This window comes from Rhinolophus hipposideros (genome assembly GCF_964194185.1).
Source record: "Rhinolophus hipposideros genome assembly, chromosome: 4".
Classification (NCBI taxonomy): Eukaryota; Metazoa; Chordata; class Mammalia; order Chiroptera; family Rhinolophidae; genus Rhinolophus; species Rhinolophus hipposideros.
The window spans coordinates 31,324,149-31,344,258 of NC_138050.1; the positions used below are offsets into that span (position 1 = coordinate 31,324,149).

At 37.2% G+C, this 20,110-nt stretch overlaps 1 protein-coding gene across 6 annotated transcripts in view; it reads right to left on the reverse strand.

Moving 5' to 3' along the window:
- Positions 1 to 1,432: 1,432 nt before the first annotated feature.
- Positions 1,433 to 20,110, reverse strand: part of FAT1 (FAT atypical cadherin 1) — a 127,041-nt gene continuing 108,363 nt past the window's right edge. For 2 of the 6 annotated variants that reach the window (XM_081046777.1, XM_081046778.1), the window contains exons 18-29: positions 19,493 to 19,690; positions 18,267 to 19,068; positions 17,996 to 18,127; positions 16,437 to 16,594; positions 15,328 to 15,790; positions 13,675 to 13,828; positions 13,405 to 13,515; positions 11,336 to 11,967; positions 10,473 to 10,610; positions 7,822 to 7,881; positions 5,282 to 5,317; positions 1,433 to 4,250 (exon numbers count right to left, since the gene is read on the reverse strand). In XM_081046777.1, the coding sequence (XP_080902903.1) occupies positions 3,622 to 4,250; positions 5,282 to 5,317; positions 7,822 to 7,881; positions 10,473 to 10,610; positions 11,336 to 11,967; positions 13,405 to 13,515; positions 13,675 to 13,828; positions 15,328 to 15,790; positions 16,437 to 16,594; positions 17,996 to 18,127; positions 18,267 to 19,068; positions 19,493 to 19,690 (3,513 nt within the window). In that variant the 3' untranslated portion in view covers positions 1,433 to 3,621. Of the gene's footprint in view, positions 4,251 to 5,280; positions 5,318 to 7,821; positions 7,882 to 9,792; positions 9,942 to 10,472; positions 10,611 to 11,335; positions 11,968 to 13,404; positions 13,516 to 13,674; positions 13,829 to 15,327; positions 15,791 to 16,436; positions 16,595 to 17,995; positions 18,128 to 18,266; positions 19,069 to 19,492; positions 19,691 to 20,110 lie in introns of those variants that run through there. The other 4 variants (XR_013993235.1, XM_081046779.1, XM_081046780.1 and 1 more) reach the window with 4 other exon arrangements.

The window sequence follows — 20,110 nt, forward strand, 5'->3', positions numbered from 1 at the left end:
ATCTGTTTCTTTCCCTATATTCTCCCTTATCCCCAAACTGTTAGGTATATCCATAAACATTAAGATGAATTGAAGCAATAGTCATCAGACATTTTGAGAATTTCATTTTACCCCTTGAGATGATTGGATAATGGCTCCGATCTACAATCACTGAGCTCATATTTATCATCTCTTCCATGTCGACCCTGCACAATTAGCTCTTTCCAAGATATATTTGGTACAATGACATTTTCACTCAAATGTGTAACACATTTTCTTCCTCCTCTATGTTTAGCATAATTTGAAAATGTAGCCTCTTGTATGGCCACACTTTCTAACAGCACAGTGACAAGCGCTTTAATTACCTAAGTATTCACACAAGCAGAGGTTTTCTTGGGGGGGGAAATACTTGTCATTCTTTTCAAGGGGTTCATTCTGTTTGCACTAGAGGCGGTAAACTGCTGGTGAGGAAATTAAATTCTGACAAACAACTCTTTCTCTTAGCTGGTGCACTAATTGAAATTGAACCTAATGCCTTTGATGAAAAGCAATCAGAAAGTACACAGAAAGCCAGTCTGCAAGAGAGAAAAAGCAGCCCACATTGACCTTCAAAAAGTGACTGAGCAGATTCAGCAAGCTGGGTGAAAGTGGACATTGTAGCAAAGGGGAACCCATCAACTAAAAGACTGGGTGGGAGGCAGTGAATGAGGAGGTGGAATAATTTTCCAGGTCTGATAGGTTACAGACCTAAATTTTACATTTGTATGAAGTCATTGAAAATTGAATCGAAAAGCTAATTTTCCGAGGATGATCTGGTTCTTGTCCAGACTATTTTTCATAGAATGAATTCACAAGACAAGAGAGCAGACTATCCAGAGATCTCGATGCCAGAGCTGCTTTCCAGAGGTGCCAATCCTCCAGCCCTCTGGGCAGTTGTCCGGGACATGACAATACGCAGCTGGAACCTCTGGTTTAAAGCAGCCTTGTCCCTTCATGCCACCGTGCCACCAAAATATTATCTTCTACATATACTATGACATGGAAAAGGCAAAATATTACCATAGCAATATCAGAGCAGGACACGCCATTGATGTTAAGGAAATGTAAGCACAATGCCTATAAAAGTTCCAAATTTTATGTTGTAGTTTTAGAATTTTGTTGTTATATGCAGTATTTGAAAACAAATAACCCATATCTAGAAATCTGTCCTCAAGAGGAGCAAAAAATGAATGTATGAAGATGTTAATGTTGAGATTGCTGTGAAATTTTGAAAACATCTTAAAAGTAGCAAAATAGATAATACCTAAGTTATAAATCCGTACTATGAAATATTATGCAGCCAGTCTTCTTATCTAGCCAACTTTAAAATAAGAGCAACAATATTTCCCAAGCAGGAAATGGAAGGTCTCTCCTCTGGAAAAACTGAGATACTTCAAAGAAAGACATACAGATAATAGCAACAATTTTTTAATAGTTTGACCATATACTGAGAGACATCTGACAAATCCATGAAATGCCACACTTGTCTCCCCTTTTCTCAACTTTGCAATCTCGGGGCTTTTATATTAACTGTTCTTCTGCCTCGAATGCTCACTTCCCAGATAATCATACAGCATTACCCCTTATCAAAATTTTAACCTCCTATCCTCCACCCATCACACATTTCTTCCCAAATACCAAATTTTCTCTTTAGTAGTCATCACTCCAGACGTATTTTATTTATTAGCCATCTGCTCCTGCCACCCACTTATCCTGCCATGTAAAACCCAAGGTAGGGAATTTATCAGTCTGTTCATGTAATACGTGGTACGTGACCAAAAAGTATTTTTGAATAAATTAATGGGTCATAATTTTTTTAAAAACTTGTTTAAGAAAAAGTTGTAAAGTAAATCCAAATGAACATCATATACTATTTAGAGCTCAACAGTGAATATCTTTATAATCAAAACAATGAAAACACTATATATGGATTAATCAAAAAATTATGCTATTACTAATGAAAGGATAACAAGAGACTAATAGGTTTGTTAGGTGATGTGGTCTTCCTCTAATATCGTGCTGAGTCAATAGGCAATTCCTAAAATTAGTGACTCATGAAATAAACAAGATATGCTTAAAAACATGAAAGGAAAAAACAGCTTGAAGAGCTGTGATTATAGAAAATATGATTCCCCCTTTTTTGGCTGTACATATTTTATGTCTTTGATGTTTAAACTGTGTGTCTGTGTTTGTATATTTGATAAAATTAAAGAAGGCATTTACTTATAGGGAAAAAGTATTTTTCCAAAGTTCTGAGAACACTTGATTTTTTGTAATTTATATCACAGTGGCTGGCACATAGAAGATACTGAATAAGTATTTGTTAGATGGATGGATGAATTTGACTGTATAAATACTCATGGGAAATAGCTTCTGGGTTTCACATTAAATCATATAGAAGTAGGATGTGTTCTTTGACAACAGAAAGATGAAATGCTACATAAAAACTTTATTTTTGACATAAATCATGGGTGAAAACCGTAAAATCATTTAAATTATGGCCAATAAATAATAATAAATTAAAAAAATGTATAAAGGCAAACTTTTTTGAAGTTTTAGTTAGAAAATATTTATTATGTAAGTTTTTTACCTTTGTACCTGGAGTTCTGAGCAGTTTCACGTAACCATATACTGCCACCTAGTGGCTCCATCTGTAAGTATCACCTGGTTTTGGTAACTGGAGAGATTTCACATTTAAACCACAAAAAGCTATTTTTATATCCATCCTTCCATCTACTCATCCATCCATCCTTCTCTTTAATTCATTAACTGAATCCAGAACAGGAGTATAAGTACAGAAGAAAAATAGGCAGTAAAGCTAAAGTATTTTATTAATAATTTATTGTCAGTAAGAAAGGCTGGCTAATGGTAGTTCTCAGTAAAAACCTTTACAAGACCATTGCATCACAAATATACAGACACTATAAAAACTGTGTCATGATGGTTTTGGTTTTAAACAGGTATGCAGAAGGTCCCCATTACACTTTCCAATAATGAAAAATGTTTATAATTCTAAAATACAACAACCCATTTAAGACATGTCATGGATCTGATCTTTTTCCATTCTATGTACAGCTAGAAATGAATGACTACATTGAAATGTATTAATGAAATGTCAAACTTCGGTGAAAAGGGACATACAATGAAACCCTGGTTATATTAAAAGATCAGGGTGCTAGGTAATGACACTAACACCACCAAAATGGAAAAACAAGTTAAAACTATGAAAAAAATCAAATCTGTACATAAAATTTACAACAACAAAAAAAAGGGACAGGAAATTTAAAATAATCAAATCTATATAAATACATGAATCATGCTAACAGGATGGCAGGACTGATTTTGTTTCATTATTTTAACAGAGACAAATGTAAATACAAAAAAAAAGTTCAGAAATGGCACAGCCAAAATAAATCTGCTCCAATTACAGTAGGACACTGGAAATGGCTAAGATGTCAAGAGGCGCAGGGTTCAGTGCAGCCATGCCCACGTTAGCTCACCGAAGAAAAGCGCTAAAGCACTGCTACAGAGAACAATGCAGAAGATCATTCATATAATCTCTAGGTTCATTAAAGTCCAGGCACTTTGGGGGGAGTTTGAATGTCAGACCTCCGTGTGCTGTTGCGAATCTAGCGGAGGAATCGTCACCTCTTCGAAGTGGCCATCGTCTCCACTCTCATAGTCACTCATCATGACCTCAGACTCCACTTCACAGCACGCTGACACATCGGAGCAGGAAGCTGTGGCAGCGTACACGGACATGGGCATGTTTTCAACGGTGGGGGCGTCAAAGTTCCTTGGATACCCTGGCGGGTAAGGAGCGTAGGGTTCTCTACAAGGAATATTCTCACCAGTGCCTGTTTTCTGAGGTTCAGACATGTCGACGGGATAGAAATTGGGCAGATACTGATTCAAGTTGAACCTCTGCCGGTTTCGCGACGAAGAACCCAAACTACCTGCAGCAGGCATGTCTCTAGGAGGGTGTATGGATTCAAACTGATCACTGAACTCTGGAGGCAATGGCGGTAACTCGTCAGGTGCAGGGAAGTCCTCTGGTGGTGGTGGAAAGTCACTTTCAATGTCATAACCCCCAGGGTAGTAGTCTGTATCGATGGAATTTGGATCTGCTGAGTACAGGGGTGTCTGCTCATCAATAACCTCATAATTAGGGAATTCTTGTATATCTGGCAGAGGAACACTTGGCATCCAATCCGATGTGTCCCAGTGATACCCTGTGTACAAGAGAAAACGACAGATTTCAGTGTTTCCCGCCAAGCATCCGTGCCATGGAAGAAGAGCTCAGTACATCACACAAAGGTGCAAAGGCTTCACAACACATATAAGCTCACCATCTGGAAACACCCTTGGTCTTTGCTTTGAAGACATCCCCCAACCCCGACCCAGTTTTGAGAACCTCTAGGCTCAATTTCTAAAATGTGGACTTAGAGTTTTGTGTCAGTACCTAATATACAAGGAAATGGAGAGTTCTAAACAGAAGCAGTATGCTAGCAGCCAAATTACATGCACATTTTATAAATGATTCCAGCCATCCTTTCAGCTTTCCTTCTGTAATTTAGAACCCACTGCTCTAAATGAAGAATATTAGTTCGCTCTCAGGACATTAGTAAAAATGTTCTGTCCTTTCAGAAAGAAGTCTCTATATAGTATTAATAAAATATCAGATGTCACTTGATCTGCACTAACTACTTGTTATTAAAAAAATACTAATACAACTTTTTAAAATAGTAAAAGCAATCTTTAGCATGCTAAATTTTTAAAAAATAAATTCCTTTATAATCATACAGTAGGATTAATATTAAAAATTATACTATTTTTCATTAGCCCGAAGAAAAACAATGAACTACATTAATATAGGTGTGTATCAAAGCATGCTTCCAAATCAAGCAAAATGCAACCAAACACTGAAAAATGTAATACATTGTTGATAGACTGCAACAATCAATTTGTGTGAGTTGTACAAGGACTACAGATCATTTTAGACAATATGATAGTATAATTATTATTTTTTTTTAAAGTCCCAATTTAGGGATAGTTTTTTTTCCCTCCCTTTGGATAATCGAAATCCTTGGACCGACAGGAAAAGGTGAGACAGCCCACGTTTAGGACGCAGTACATGAACAGGGGTGTGCTTGGTTACTGGAGCATCCACCCGGTGAGCAAGTGAAGCACGTCAGCACTGGGGTGAAATCTTTACCAACTTTTTTTAGTGAATATCAATCAACAACTGGCATGCATAAGTCACCTCTTGATTTGCTGAGGTCAGGAGCAGCCAAAGACTCTTTGGATGGCAGAGTAGAGAGAAAAGAAAACATTTATAATTAAAACAGACGGCTCAAAAGGCAATAAAGATAAGTACATAATACAATGCAAACTGTTTATAAAGGCCCAGTCAGCCATGGACCATGCCTTGAAGCCTTTAGCTATGAAAATTCTAAATGGGTGAGAAATTTACGCAGCACCAACACAATGGGACATGAGAATGGAGGGAAAAGACGACTGACAATGAATTAGAGACTCTGCTGGAACACTCAGACATTATTTCACTTTGTTTTCCTTGTTTCTGGCAATCTAAACCTGAAAATACAGAATTTTGTTAGCCATAATTAAAATACAGTATATAGGCTCTAATAAAATGTAAATTGATAAGTTAAATTACACCTTCATTTCACTAAGAAACACTATAAAGTCATTTTTTTTTCCTAAGACTTGGTAGCATTAGATACTTAGGTAATACTCCAAATACATGTAAAGCTACGTAATACACACCTACTTTAGAGTACATTTACAGCCTTCAAATATACCTTAAACTCACAGATACTGACAAATGAACTTAGATACTTGTAAATAACTAAAAGAAAAATCTCTCCAAACCTTGCCCACTTTGTGTATGATGTGATATTTACAGTGTTCACCTTTTCTTGGTGAGACCATCAGCTGCATTTATTCTGCAGCCCGCCCCAAATCTGTAATTACACTCACGCTTTCAGAGCTCTCATTTTATACACAGAACCCTGGCATGAAGTCAGAGAAAGCACATGTTAAGTCACATGACCCTGGGCAGGCTGCTTACTCTGGCTAAACTTCGGGTTCTTATCTTTGAAATGGAGGTGGAAATCCCTTACAGTTATTATGAGCATTAAGTCAGATAACGTAGGTCAAGTTATCATCATGATTTTTATTACTGTGAAAGTTATAATCATAGGAGAAATATGGTTACCTTAGTAATTTTTCTAAATGCTTTCTATGCATTCTACAATGTTCTTGAAAATCCATGTAATAAAGTAACTTGGAACAAATAAGATTTGACTGATGGTTCTCTTCTAGGATTTTAAATCAAAAATTGAAAAGACTGTGGTGGTTCCAAAAAAATGAATAAGCCAGTATTGAGTTAACATGTATCTGTAGAACTTTTCTTAAAAGTCTGTTAAACATGTAGTCATTCTTTTTTAAAAAGAGGACTGACAATTTTTGTTACTAAATGGGCACTCAATAATTCTTAAAATTTAAGCTAGCTTTCAATATTAATTCAATCTGTATTTCTTAATACACCAAAAATATTTTTCAGTGACAGAGATTGCAAAAAAAGAACCGTTTAAATTCTGCTTCTTTAAACTATCAATATTTAAAATATTAGACTCTCATGTTAAAACTAAAATTCACTACACAAAATACAGATTACTTTCTGATTCACCAAACAAAAACCTGCTATTTCTCAGGAAAATAAGGGTAAGTCTCATCAGTAACTGATCAGTAACACTGAAACCTCACCTCACCCTTGCCCCATCCTATAAATCTGGCAGAAAACCATCCTTCTCACCTTCTCATCCTTCTCACCTCAATCCTCACAAACATACGAGTATATGTCCTAGCAAAGAGGGTCCCGTAAGTTTATGTACTCTTGGTGGTCTATGCCCCTGGTTCTCTAAGTATGATCCCTAGAGATTAGAATTAACTGGGAACTTCTTAGAAATTCAAATTCTCAGGGCCCAACCCAGACCTACTCAATCAGAAACTAGTGCTGGGACCAGTCAGTAGGCTGGCTTTTAACAAGCTCTCCAGACAATTGGATTTATAGTTTAAAAACTACTATCCTGTGCAATTCACCTGTGATTACTCAAATGTCAGCACACTAATAATGGGCTTGTTTAATTTAAAGTAATTTAAGGCAGGTGGTCAATTCCTTGCCTTATAATTTTAAATAGATATGTAAAACTTTATTTTTTTTTAATTTTTAAAAACTTATTTTTCAATTACGGTTGACAGACAACATTCTATTAGTTTCAGATGTACAAAACAACTAAAACATCATTTTAAATGATTTTTCACTGAACCAAATATGAAAAACTACCTTCTGCCATGTTCTACCATTTCCCTTGGTTAGACATAGGGGAAAATCCAAAAGTGAAGAGTCAGCTGTGTATTATTTAATCTTATTCTTATTCATACGAAGAGGATTTTACTACACTTAAAAAAGTTTTACGTAGTCAGAATTACTTCTAAACTTCCAAATACTGTGTAAAGGCAGGTTGTCAGGATCCTAAGGGTTACTTCTGATGTCTGTATAAATTTACTACGAGTGGCAAAACAAAGACATACCATAACACCGATTGAAAATATTTTTGCAATGGATCTGGATTATGAATACACATACCTGCACAAAATAAAAGTACTCAGCCCCTTCAAAACCACCAATGATTGTTTACAACATGACAATACGCAAAAGTGCTACTCTAGTGACAGCTACTGTAACACGAACACAAAACACACACATTGTGACTATACCTTCGTTAGTCACCGTGTCAACTACGGCACTGACAAGGTGTATGACAGTCACTATGGAAGCTTGTAAAAAGGTACAAAAGGAGTAAATTAGGAAAATCTTCAGTTAGTTCAAATACAGTGCATTAAATAGGACTTCTTTATATAATTATTATGAGGTAGAAACCTCATAATTTAAATACGTATGTGAACTGAATACTTTAAAAGAACTACCCAATATAATTATGCACGACTCCTGCACTCTTTCTGTTAGGTATATACCTCAAGAGATTTTTCTGACTAAGCCACATATTTGTTATTATCAATTAAAGGAATAGAGTCACCATATTATATTGTAATTTAGGGAAAAAAATTTAGCTATAATTTTTTTCAGAATTACAATTATGGATCAAATCATGACAAAACAATCCTTATTTTAGCATCTCATGGGCAAAAGACTTCACATTCAAAGAGTAAAAACTTGCTAAGACAATCTTCTGGGTCCGTTTAATAAACTCATATATTGTTCAAGGAAAAAGAAATTTAAAGAGCTACATAATAAGGTAAAATATGCAATATAAATACAAAAAATTGGCTTTGTCTCTGTTCTATGTACTCCCAGCCCAAATTTCTTGTCTTTTTGTAGACGGATTAACAGCTGGTAAGCTAACATACCAGCACAAAAATGCAGACTGTCTGCCTGGCTGGTTCCTGTGTAAATTCCCTTGTCGTTTGTGTACTGGATTGTCTTAAAGCATTTATGCCAAGATAAATAAGTACGCATGTGGTGGGCAGAAGGATGGCTCGTAAAGACATCCACGTCTTGATCCTGGGAACCTGGGACTATGCGACCATCCTAGCAAGAGAGACTTTGCCGATGTGATTATGTTCAAGATCTTGAGATGGGGAGATTTTCCTGAATTATCTGTGTGGGCCCAAGGTAATCACAAGGGACATTGAAAGGAGAGAACCTTTCCAGCTGTGGTTGGAGGGAGATGTGATTACGGAAGAATGGCCAGCGAGATGCAATGTTGTCGTCTTTGAAAGATGGAGGAAGAAGCCATGAGCCAAGAATGGGGGCAGCCTCAGTAAGCTGGAAATGGTAAGGAAACCAATTCTCCCTAGAGTCTCCAGAAAGGAAACAGCCCTGCTGATACCTTTATTTTAACCTACTGACACAAGTGTTGGATTTCTAAACCACAGAACTATAATTATTTATCTTATTTTAAGCCACTATGTTTGTAGTAATCTGTTACAACAGCCTTAAAAAACTAAAAATATAATTTAAATACAGACTCTATATACAGACTTTAATTTTCAACTGATAATGATAAAAGTTATGATAAAGATGAAAATACAAACTCATGGATGTGTTTTTATCTCACACTGTATTATCTGGCAATTAATTTTCATAACTAATTTGATCATAATTTATTAAAAGTATTTTAGAGTATTAAAAAGAATGATGCTTCAGAAAAAAGAATTAGGAAAAAAACACTGACCGAATTCTGAAATGTATTTATAAAGAGCGTTTAGGGATCAAACTATAAATTATTACATAAACTGACAAGAATGACATTTTAGAATTAAACCTAATGAAAGAAATAATGGTTATTGGTTTAATAAGCAAAGCTATGTTCACATATTCCATCACTAAATAATAAACACAGGCATGTTTGATATTATACATAACATGCTTGAAATCAGAAATGAATAGAACATATTTATGACTCTCTTTAGTTTGGAAAAGGATTCTGTGATATATTATGGGCTATATTACTCCAGATTTAGAAACAAATAATTATTAGTGGGTTATTTCTTTCCACCAATAAAATATTTGAAATATTTAAACACATTACATTTTTATGCAAAAAAAAAGTCAACTTTACTAATTCTGAAATTTGAAAATTTGTACTAAAATCTCACTGTACTGTGGTGTTACTGAACATTGACAAGTTTCTCGACTGGTGCGTGTTACTACAGAGAAGCTGGTTATCAATGCAATTTAACCCTAGGGAAATCAGATAAACACAAATGGCATCAAAGATCCCACTGTTAAACTTTCTTCATTAGAAAGATAATCAAACTTACTAGCCATCTCTTAAACTGCGCTCTCAGTCAGTACGCTCTGATCCAAATGGGAGCTGAGGCCGTGGGGGCAGTCGGAGAAGAAACAAATAAAACCTTGTAATACCAAAGATGCTACTGAAGTTGAACACTGCAGACTATGGTGTCTCCTCTTAGGGGTGTGAGAGTACGGGAGTGAGTAAATGAGTGTTGTTTTGCATGCTCAAGAAAGTTGTTATAAAGATTTTTTAAAAACCCACACAACTTCTATAATATTTTCTGTTGTAAAAAAAAAAAAAAAAGTCAATACAGGATTAGCCAGTAAGGTAAAAATTATCTTTCAATTAGTTCTATTTTCTTCCCTATTACTGAGAAGTTGCTACAGTTCGAATACGTATCCATTAGGAATATTTTAAATATTTTCCCCAGCAGATGTTCATGCAAGCATGTCCAGGGCACTGTAGCACAGTGGGCCAAGGGAAGAGGTGGAAACATGTTGAGACGTAACAAGGGCACCGGGGTGCCTCTAGGATGTTACATAACATCAGTGAACAGCGTGATGAACAGTAAGCGAGCAACCACAACGTTTCACGGTTCTGTCTACTCACCATTGTCTTCACACGATTCAGACTGAAAGGAGCTAAGGGATTGCACTTCAGACAGACTTTCCCGGGCACTGTAGGGACGAGAAGACTTTTCCTCCAGGGGTTTCTTGGAGAGACAGGTGTCCAGATCCACTACTTTAGCTAAAAGGAAGAGACAACAGGCAAACTGAGCTCTGTGAGGGTGAGGCCCCTGTTCACTGCTGCTGCTCCCTGACCCAAAGCATGACACCAAGGCTGTCTTGAGGCTTATTTAATAAAACAAGTGAACAGAGAAGATAAACATGTGGAAAACAAAACAAAAAAACCCCAAACCCCAAACAAAAACATACAAATACTCTTGCAGCGTCACAGAATAGAAATCCTTCATAAACCTGCCCATGGGTATCATTAGGCAATATGGGGAATCGAAATTTTGTTTTAAGATGGTGTATATGGCTCTTTTTAAAAGCATCAAATAGACGTTAGGCCACTACTATTAAATACCATCACTTATTCCAGCCATGTTTTTAAAAAAACAAAAAACTATAGCAATGCCCTTCCGATTTTTTTAATCATAAAAAGCCCCCCAAATTACAGTTGAGAACCCGTATCAATTACAAAACTGAAATGATCTTTCCGCATTAACTGGGACGTGACCTGACTGAATTCCTTAATTAGAATAATATCACAGCCACGATGCTCAGCCAGGATCCCTGGCATCGGAAAAGGTTTACCACATCATCACCAAGGCCTTTGGAGTCGCGGCATATTTATCACTAACAACGACTCCACATTTTGACCTGAACAAGCAGGAGCTCTGGCAGAACTTTTACCCTCCTCGTCCATCTCAGTGACATGTAATTGAGATGGAAAAAAGTGGTTCTTACTATCGTAGTCGAAGTCCCAGTTAGGCTTCTGGATGGAGTCACTGTCAGAAGGAGAGTTGGAAGGCGGTGGGGGAGGCAGGTTTGGGGCCACGCTGCAGACGGCCACTGCTTTCCGGTGTCCGTGCACCGATTCGGGGTTAAAGGTGCTGAATTCAGGATGCTCTGGGATAGCAGATCCTTCAAAGGAATTTCGGTCCAAATTGTTTCTAGAGTCACTTGGAATGCTTGGAGTGTAGGAAATAGGACGGACAGGTACCTGGGGGGGTACGTCTGAGTAAATGTTCTTATTCAGCTTCGAGTCAAAATACGGTCTTTGCAAGAAAGCTGTGTTTGATCCCAAGTGCTTGTCTTCAGGTTTGGCCTGGTGTTTCTTCTTCCGACTAATCATCTTGCGGCAGAGGACAAATACCACCACCAGTAAGAAGATCCCGATGACAAACACAATAATCCCAATTCCTTCAGCCAACCCAATATTCCATGGAGTTGACACATACTGATTGGGGGCGGCGTCCTCACAGTGTTTTCCTCTGTACTCGTGGCTGCAGTTACAGTGATAGGAGCCGTGTGTGTTCTCACAAAGGGCCCCATTCCGGCAGGGGTTTCCAGCACATTCGTCAATGTCACTCTGACACCTGCCAACAAAGCCAAGAATGAGGAAAGACATCTGCAATGTAAGTCAGAATATGTCAGGCCTATAATTCTTAGAGATGAAAGACTAATTCCTCCTTGATAACATATTTACAATGAAACCAAGATAACGACCGAAAACACACTGTCGACAACAGTAACTACAACAAAAAAATATTTTTGTGGTGTAATTAATCATTGGATTCCCTCCCTTCAACTAACACTTGGGAGATAAACATGATGTCAAGCCAATATTTAACCATTTTTCTAGGATTCAGCAGACTACCATATCAAATTCATAGTTTAACCATCATTTTGTTTCTAATTCTGATCTAGAAATTTAGAAGGTGCATTTTGATGAATGGTATACTATAAACTGTTCTAACAGGCTAGCTTAAATTTTCAAGAAAATCTTCCTATTTGGGGATATGACAGTTCTGTAAAACAAGTGAAAGGCTAGAAAACTCTGTTTTCCATTTTAAAATGTTTCTCCCAGTTGAAACCCTCCCACAGTTCCTTACCCTCCCCTTACCTTGCAGCTCTCATGCCTTTCCAAATGGGCATATTTGTGATCTACCTGACACTTCTCAAACCCTTCCTCCTTTAATAAAATGTATCTACTTACTATCTCCCATACTCGGCATTAAAATTAGATTATTGAGACATTTTTGTCCATTATATCAAGTATTAATTGACTAGAATTAGGAAAAAGGCAATTTATGGATTAAGACCATGTGACTGATGGCAAAATTCAAGACTGCAACCACTACCTGAGCTAAACCACGCGTGAATACCTGCAAGCAGGTCACACTTAAAGCCTCCAAGGCTGATGGTGAGGCTCATCTAAATGTTCAGCACTAGGCACTTACACAACTGAACTGGTGAAAAGTCTAAGGTGCAATGGTACCTGGAACTAAAATCCACCTCTTTTAAAGTGTACAACAGGCTCCTCTGTGCCTCCCTTTGCTCCCGTGAAAAATAATGATCACCTCTGAGGATTATGGTAAGGATTACAAAAGATAATGAGAGAGCTGGAAAAGGTCTCTAGATGCTGTTAAGTTATTTATATGTATTAAGAAAAAATGTCAGTAACATCCCTCTCAAAGATAGGTAACAACTCCATATAGTCAGCTGCTTTACAAGACATAATAATCTCACTCATTCCACAAGTATTTACTGCTTGCAATAACCCATACGTTCTTTGTTTATAAATAATATCTCTAAAGTATAGAGGTAGGGGTTTTCAAACATTATTATATTCATCTGCTCAGTATTTTTTTTATTTTAAAGAAAAGATAAATTATACAAGGAGCTAATATGAGAATTATCAAATTCTGAAGCAACGTGGTCTAAATTAATGAAGTTTTTGTTGCATCTACTAATCCATGTGACACTACAGACACGACAGACAGCAAATATAAATCTTGGAAGAAGCTGGTTACCTGTCGCCCCTAAATCCTGAATCACACTGACAGACAGCACCGTCCAAACTGTCAAAACATGTTCCACCATTTTTACAGGGCTCATCTTTGCAGTATGGACTAAGCTGGCACCTGAAGAATCAGGAAAAAATATGCATAAACCGAATACTTCTGCAGATATAGCAAAACAGAAAACATTAACAAATGAATGCAACTGTTTTACATACGTGACTACCTCTAAAAAATTTCAATGCTATAGTTAATTATGAAAGTTAAGAAAACTATACATACCTCTGACCAGTATATAATCCTCTACATTGGCAAACAAAGTCTCCATTATCCACAATGCATGTACCACCATAAAGGCAGGGATTGGAGGAACACGGATTGACGCTCACCTCACAGTATGTCCCTATGTATAAGGCATTGCATTTGCAGTAATAACCTAAATTAACAACAAGGAACAAAAAAGTCCTGTCATTCAATAACTCAAAAATAAGTCTTAGTATACCGGGTTTTACTTTTAATTTTAAGGGATGATTTAGTTCTCCAAGACCTGTAAAAGCTAGTAACATTCCCATTCCCTCTGGATAAAAAGTTGTCTGTATCAACAAGCTACCGCTGGTATCACCAGAACAAAGAGCTAAAGAGAGAACTCATAATTAGCTTTAATCATAATTTATGCAAAATTACTAGGTTAACCATACAGAGCAGGATAAAAGTGACCATTAGATTGACAACACTTATTACTTAACATCTCAATTTATTTGCAGCTCAAAAGCTTTTAAAGATTAAATGAGATGATAATAAATGAAAAGGCACTTTGAAAACTATAAACTACCATTTTAAGAAAGGTGATCTTCAAATTTGTATAAAGGAGCAAAAAGAATGTCAGATCCTTTATTTCGTGAAGGCTGTGACAGTCAGGCATTGTGGAGACTATTTCCACCTATCCGTCTTGGGGAAGATGGTAGCACTGCACTTCCTCACCACCTCTGAAGTTGGTCATGGCTGTGGGATGTTCTTTGGGTGAGAAATGTGGCTCGTTGGGTGAGGAGCTTCAGGAGCTGGCATGTGCTTGTCAGGTTCCCTTCCTCCTGCTATGTTGACCATGGTAGCACATTTCCAAATGCCTCTCTCGGTGTCATCCCTAATGACACAATGAGGATAGCCTCCGTGCTGACCCGATTTGGACACATAATAGGAGCACAGCATAAACTTTTGTTCAGTATTACTTTGGGGTAAGCTGGCCTACTCACGGCATATAGAATGCATAGACACATTCCAAAGAAAACAACAGGAAAACAAAGTCTTTTGAAATCCCTCTTAATTAAAAGGTTATTTCGATTTTTGTTTCATCCATTACACACCATCTATTTATCAGGCAGGATGGCTGTCATTTTCATAACCGTGTTCTATGACTGATAAGTGGACAAATGGGTCCAGGGTACAGAAGCCACAGAGTACTCACTATGTAGGGCTTCAAGACAGGTATGACAACATTTCTGGAAGGGTCTCAGGCCCTGTGAAAAATCAATACTCCCATCTCTAGCTAGCAAGACTAGCAGACCCTCTGTGCTGGGTCATTGGATAAAAGGGGCGCTCAGGAAGAACTAAATAATGCCAATTCTAAATCCCAGCAGGTCAATATCTACGTGGTTGGAAGAAGAGTTCAGAATTAGTTGTGGCTTGCCAGTGGTTACTGGTGTGGAATGAGACATATCCGGAAATACAATGCAAGGTGACTGCAGGAGTTCAACAGGCACAGAAACTGTTCCCTTCAGCCTGGTTTCTGGGAAGAATTCTAAGCCCCGCTCTGCTCTCCTATAACACATACTACTCAATCCCAACATGGATACAATGTCTGACAATATTTAAATAAAAAGAGAAAAAAAATGTGCACACATATGTAACATTTAAAAGTGGTACCTCTATGAAGCTCACCTCCAGTAGGGGACGGATTGCAAATGCCTCCATTCTGGCAAGGGTTACTTGAGCAGTCTTCTGTAGCTGTTAGTAAGCACCCAGGAGACACATCCACTGATTCTTCAATGTGGGCATAGCTTCTGGGTTTGTTATTTAAAGGGAGCTCCTGCCCATTCAAATAAATGGAGTCCATACAACCCCTGAAACCATTGCCAACTTGGGGACTTCTTCCATGCCTTGTGCCTTGCTGACGGATGTGGCCACCAAAAAACACATGGTTATCCAGGTTTAGGGTTTTCAGAGTCCCTGGCGCTGTGCCTGACGCAGTATGGACTTGGTCTAGAACCAATCTAGCATAGTTGCCATTCACTTCAAGGGACACTGCGTGCCACAGCCCATCATTGACTTGAATGCTTTGAACAGAGACAATTCCAGGGCCACTTCCACAATCAAATTTGTATTGTAGTCTTCCGTTATGAATCTACGACAAAAACAGTTACTGTTCACATTGCTCTCATAAAATCTTCAGTTATAGTCTCCGATAAAAATCTAAAGGAGAGGTATGTATGGCAATTGAAGGCAGAAAGTCAGTAAGGCCTTGTGTTTAAGTACTACAGAATACACACTTCTTTATTCATTGTACAAATAATAAAAATTGACCTCTTGGGGATATAAAGTTCAAGTGCCAAGTGCACATCAAAAAAAGCATCATGGAAGTGACTAATAATGAACTGTTAACTGAAAACAACCTAAGCTAGCACTGAGTAATATCCAAAATCAAAACTCAATCGTGTTTAAAAAAATTAAAAGGTAGGTAAGATAATTATCACTTCAAGCATCTGTAGGATCTCTGTACAAAATTAGTACGACATAGTATCACTTAGAGTTTGAATGTTAACTGTCACGTGTAAACAGCTGTAAAAAACAGGAATAAATTTCTAAGTTACTGCAGAGCAGAAAGAGCTTTTTCACCCCACAGTCTAAAACTTGTGTAAGTATCAATGAAATATTCAAATGTGGAATTCAACCATTTTGCTTCCTTTATTTTCTTCAAAAACAGACAATCTGAACATAAAATGGAATTAGTATTTTTCAAGCCTCCCGTAATCTGTGGTATAAAAACATACCTCCAAGATGCTGTAGTCAGTTCCTCGAGCATACATTACAACTGCATGAGCAGAATACGTTCTGAGCCTCATGGTCAATTTCATCTCTAACTTGTTTTCATTTTCCTTTAGACGATATTTCACAAAGCTGTTTCCAGTAAATGTTACAGATGAACTCCCTGTGAATCACAAAGAGGAAAAAATAAATCCAATTTTAAGCATATCTTTAAAAGTGTGATTGCATCCTCTCCAGAGACTGACACAAGTTTTTATTTAAGATTAGAACATAAAACTCAATTCAATGGGAAATGTCTATTTGCTTAATAAACAGAATAACATAACTGGACCTCCTTTTTGAAGGTAATAAATTAGACTACTGCATCACAAAGAAGTGAATTCTAAAATAATGAAAAAGCTAAGTGTAAAAATTGTTCAATATAAAATTATTAGAAAACAATTTAGGAAAATATATATCCTCAAGGTGGTTTGGGAAACCCTCTCAAACTAGATATAGAACAAGCCCAATTCTCCAAAAATGATGAAAGTCATTATTAATCTCCAGAGATGGAAATTGTTATGTAAAATTATGTACAACTGACAAAATAAAACTTAAATTTCAAAATGACAAAAGAAAACATTAAACAAATAAAAAATCAGTAATATACAGACAGCAGAATGTAGATAATATTTTAACTGATAATACACATGAAAATAAGAGATGGACAAATAACCCAAGTAAAGAATACAAACAAGCCAATCATAGAAGTGCTAATAGGCAAAAGAAAAGACGACTTTCACAAGTAGCCAGAGAAATGTAAAATAAAATAATTAGATATCATTCCATGCCCATTAGATAGGAGGATTTATTTTTTAATTGAAAACCTTCAATACTGGCCAAAGAATGGGGAATGAGACTGTCACACATGACTGGAAGAAATAGGAATTGGTGTTAACTTTTTTGGGAAACTACCATAATGGTATACTCAAAAATTAAAAATGTAGTTAATCTTTAATGTAATAAATCCTAGTTTTGGAAATGTAAGCCCCTATATGTAAGTATACATATAAAGGATTCTTTTTTTATCATAAGGAAACATTTTAACAACTTGAATCTCTATACATAGTAAGGAAAACGTTGAATAAACGATGGTACAAGCCATGCTAGAAAATTAAGAAGCATTAGGTTTACATTAGTATTAAGTTGGAAAGATGCCCATAACATACTGTCAAGAAAAGGAAAAAGCAGGCAGAAGAGGACTGTATGATGTATGATAACTTTTTAAAGTTAAAAAAGTTAAAAAAGAGAGGATGTGACAGAAATAGGGCAATAAATCTGTACATATGGGGCTATGTGTTTATACGAGCACTAATGATATGGAAGCACATCAAACTGTTAACTCAGGGGTGAGTTATTACACAACAGGAAAGAAAACTTACTACCATTATGCTTTATTTATCGCTGTGTTTGACTTAAGATAAAGATAATTTTACTACACTTTTCAACTCCAATAAAGAAAAAAATGATAAGAAACACCGAAAGGGACTTTTAAAGAAAACATGCTTCATCAATAAACTCTCACCTGGGCACTGACCAAAGTTGCCACCTGGACACACACAGGTATAGCTCTCCTCTCTGGGATCAGTGATACATTCTGACCCGTCAGGGCATGGACTGTCTTCACATCCATGATGGGTAAGTGGGCATTTTCCCTCTTTGTTTAAAAAAAAAGAGGGGAGGAAGAAAAGCTAATTAATAGGGATTTCAAGAAAATGATCTTTAATGTATAGCCTTCAAAGGTTGTTACTGAAATCATCTGTTACCACCTATTTTCATATACTTATGGGTGTTACCTTTGCAGAGACACACGGCTGTTCTATGGTGGCGGGGAGTCACAAAACTCAGTCTGGCCGTGCTGTGTGTTGACATAACATTTTCATCCACAGACACCTTTTCGTCACAGAATTTCCGTGGGCAATCCAATCCTGCACAGAGCTTCTGGAATACCTCCAATATCCTAATACCAATGATTTCCTCAATATCAGACACGGAAGAATTAATCTTGTGCAAAAGCTGTTTTGTTGACACCTGGGCACTACCTGATTTCTCTACAAAAAGTAAGACATCCAGGTGGGGGTGAGGTTCAGAGGGCTGCAAGCTAACAATCTGTATGTCATTCCTCCTCACGCCCAAGATGTTCCGTAACGCTCGCTGGAAGTTGCGCCAGTAATCACCGACAAACTCTTCCGGCGTGAGATTGGCGAAGCGGATAGTGAAAGTGTGGTTCAGCATCTCTTGGGTTACTTGTCTGACGTGCACTGTGATGTCGGCCGCTGTTGTGAATCTTCCATCTGTGACACTGACATTGAGAAGGTACTGCCCTGTATCTAGCTTTTTGTGGGCTATCAGCTTCCCCCCTGTGCTAGACACAGAGAAAAGGTTGTCCATTTGGGGATGAAGACTGTAGCTTAAAGTGTCATACACGTCTTGGTCTGTTGCATGAATCTTCCCAATGACACCGCCTGAGTATTCCTCTCCAAAAGCAGTAATGAAAATCTCCAGTGGCAAAATTGCAGGAGGATAGATGCTCTCCTCAATAACCCTGATGTCAATATAGGTCAAAGATGACAACTGAGGCTTTCCATTATCGGCCACCTAGGAGAAAAGAAAAAAGAAAGAAAATCACCATTATCTATGTCATTGTTTACAACTTCTTAACAAAAAACATATTAACATTATTCAAGTTCTTAAAAAATGACCAATTATCAGATACTTAGTTCTCCACCTAAGAAGCATATCAAGGAAAATGATATATACTGCTTTATAGCCCTTTCACTAATTCGTATTGAAGCGTAAGCTCTATCAATGTCTATCATAAAGTACCCAAATGAATTATGAGCCCCCTGAAAGTGCAGTGGGATAAACATGAAGCCATGGGAAAAAAACAAAAAACAGACCATATTCTATACATTTTTAAAATTTTCTCATAAAATGTAAGCTGTTTCCGTACAAGAAGATAGATAACCATCAGAGCAGCTCTATGAATCCACAATAAAATCATAAAGAAAAAAATTAATACCTTAACATGCAGTAAGTAATGATCTTTCACTTTCCTCTTTATGGCAGCTGATGTCAGGAGGAATCCTTGCTGGTTAACGTCAAATGCATTATCATCATTTCCACTCACAATAGTAAAGAAGAAGGGTGGACCATTATGAGAAGAATCCTTGTCTGTTACTACTAGCTGCAGTACACTGAAACCCACAGGCTTATTTTCCTGCACAGAACAAACACACAAATACATACAACTTTCAACAAAACTGAATCTTTAAGGTAAAAGACACTTGCAAGTTTCCTATAATATAAAGTGTATGGAAAACAAAGCCTTATTGCTGCTCCACTTGAAAGGAGGAGAGAGAAGAAAAGACATGGGGAAAAGGTTGTGATGAGGAGGAGAGAGGGAAGAAAGGAGCAGGGGAAATGGGGGAGGAAGGACTGAAGGGGAGGGGACATGCATAACAAAGTGTAAGGGAAGGGATGAGAGGGGGGAGGAATGAAGTGGTAGTGTCTGGAGGAGTGGGAGAGAGGAGGAAGGTCAAGATGGGGCAAGAGTGAGGCCAAGAAGGAAAAGCAGGGACAACCAAAGATAAGATTAAGACCCAAGCTAATGAGAGTATCTTAAAAACCAAAGAACAAA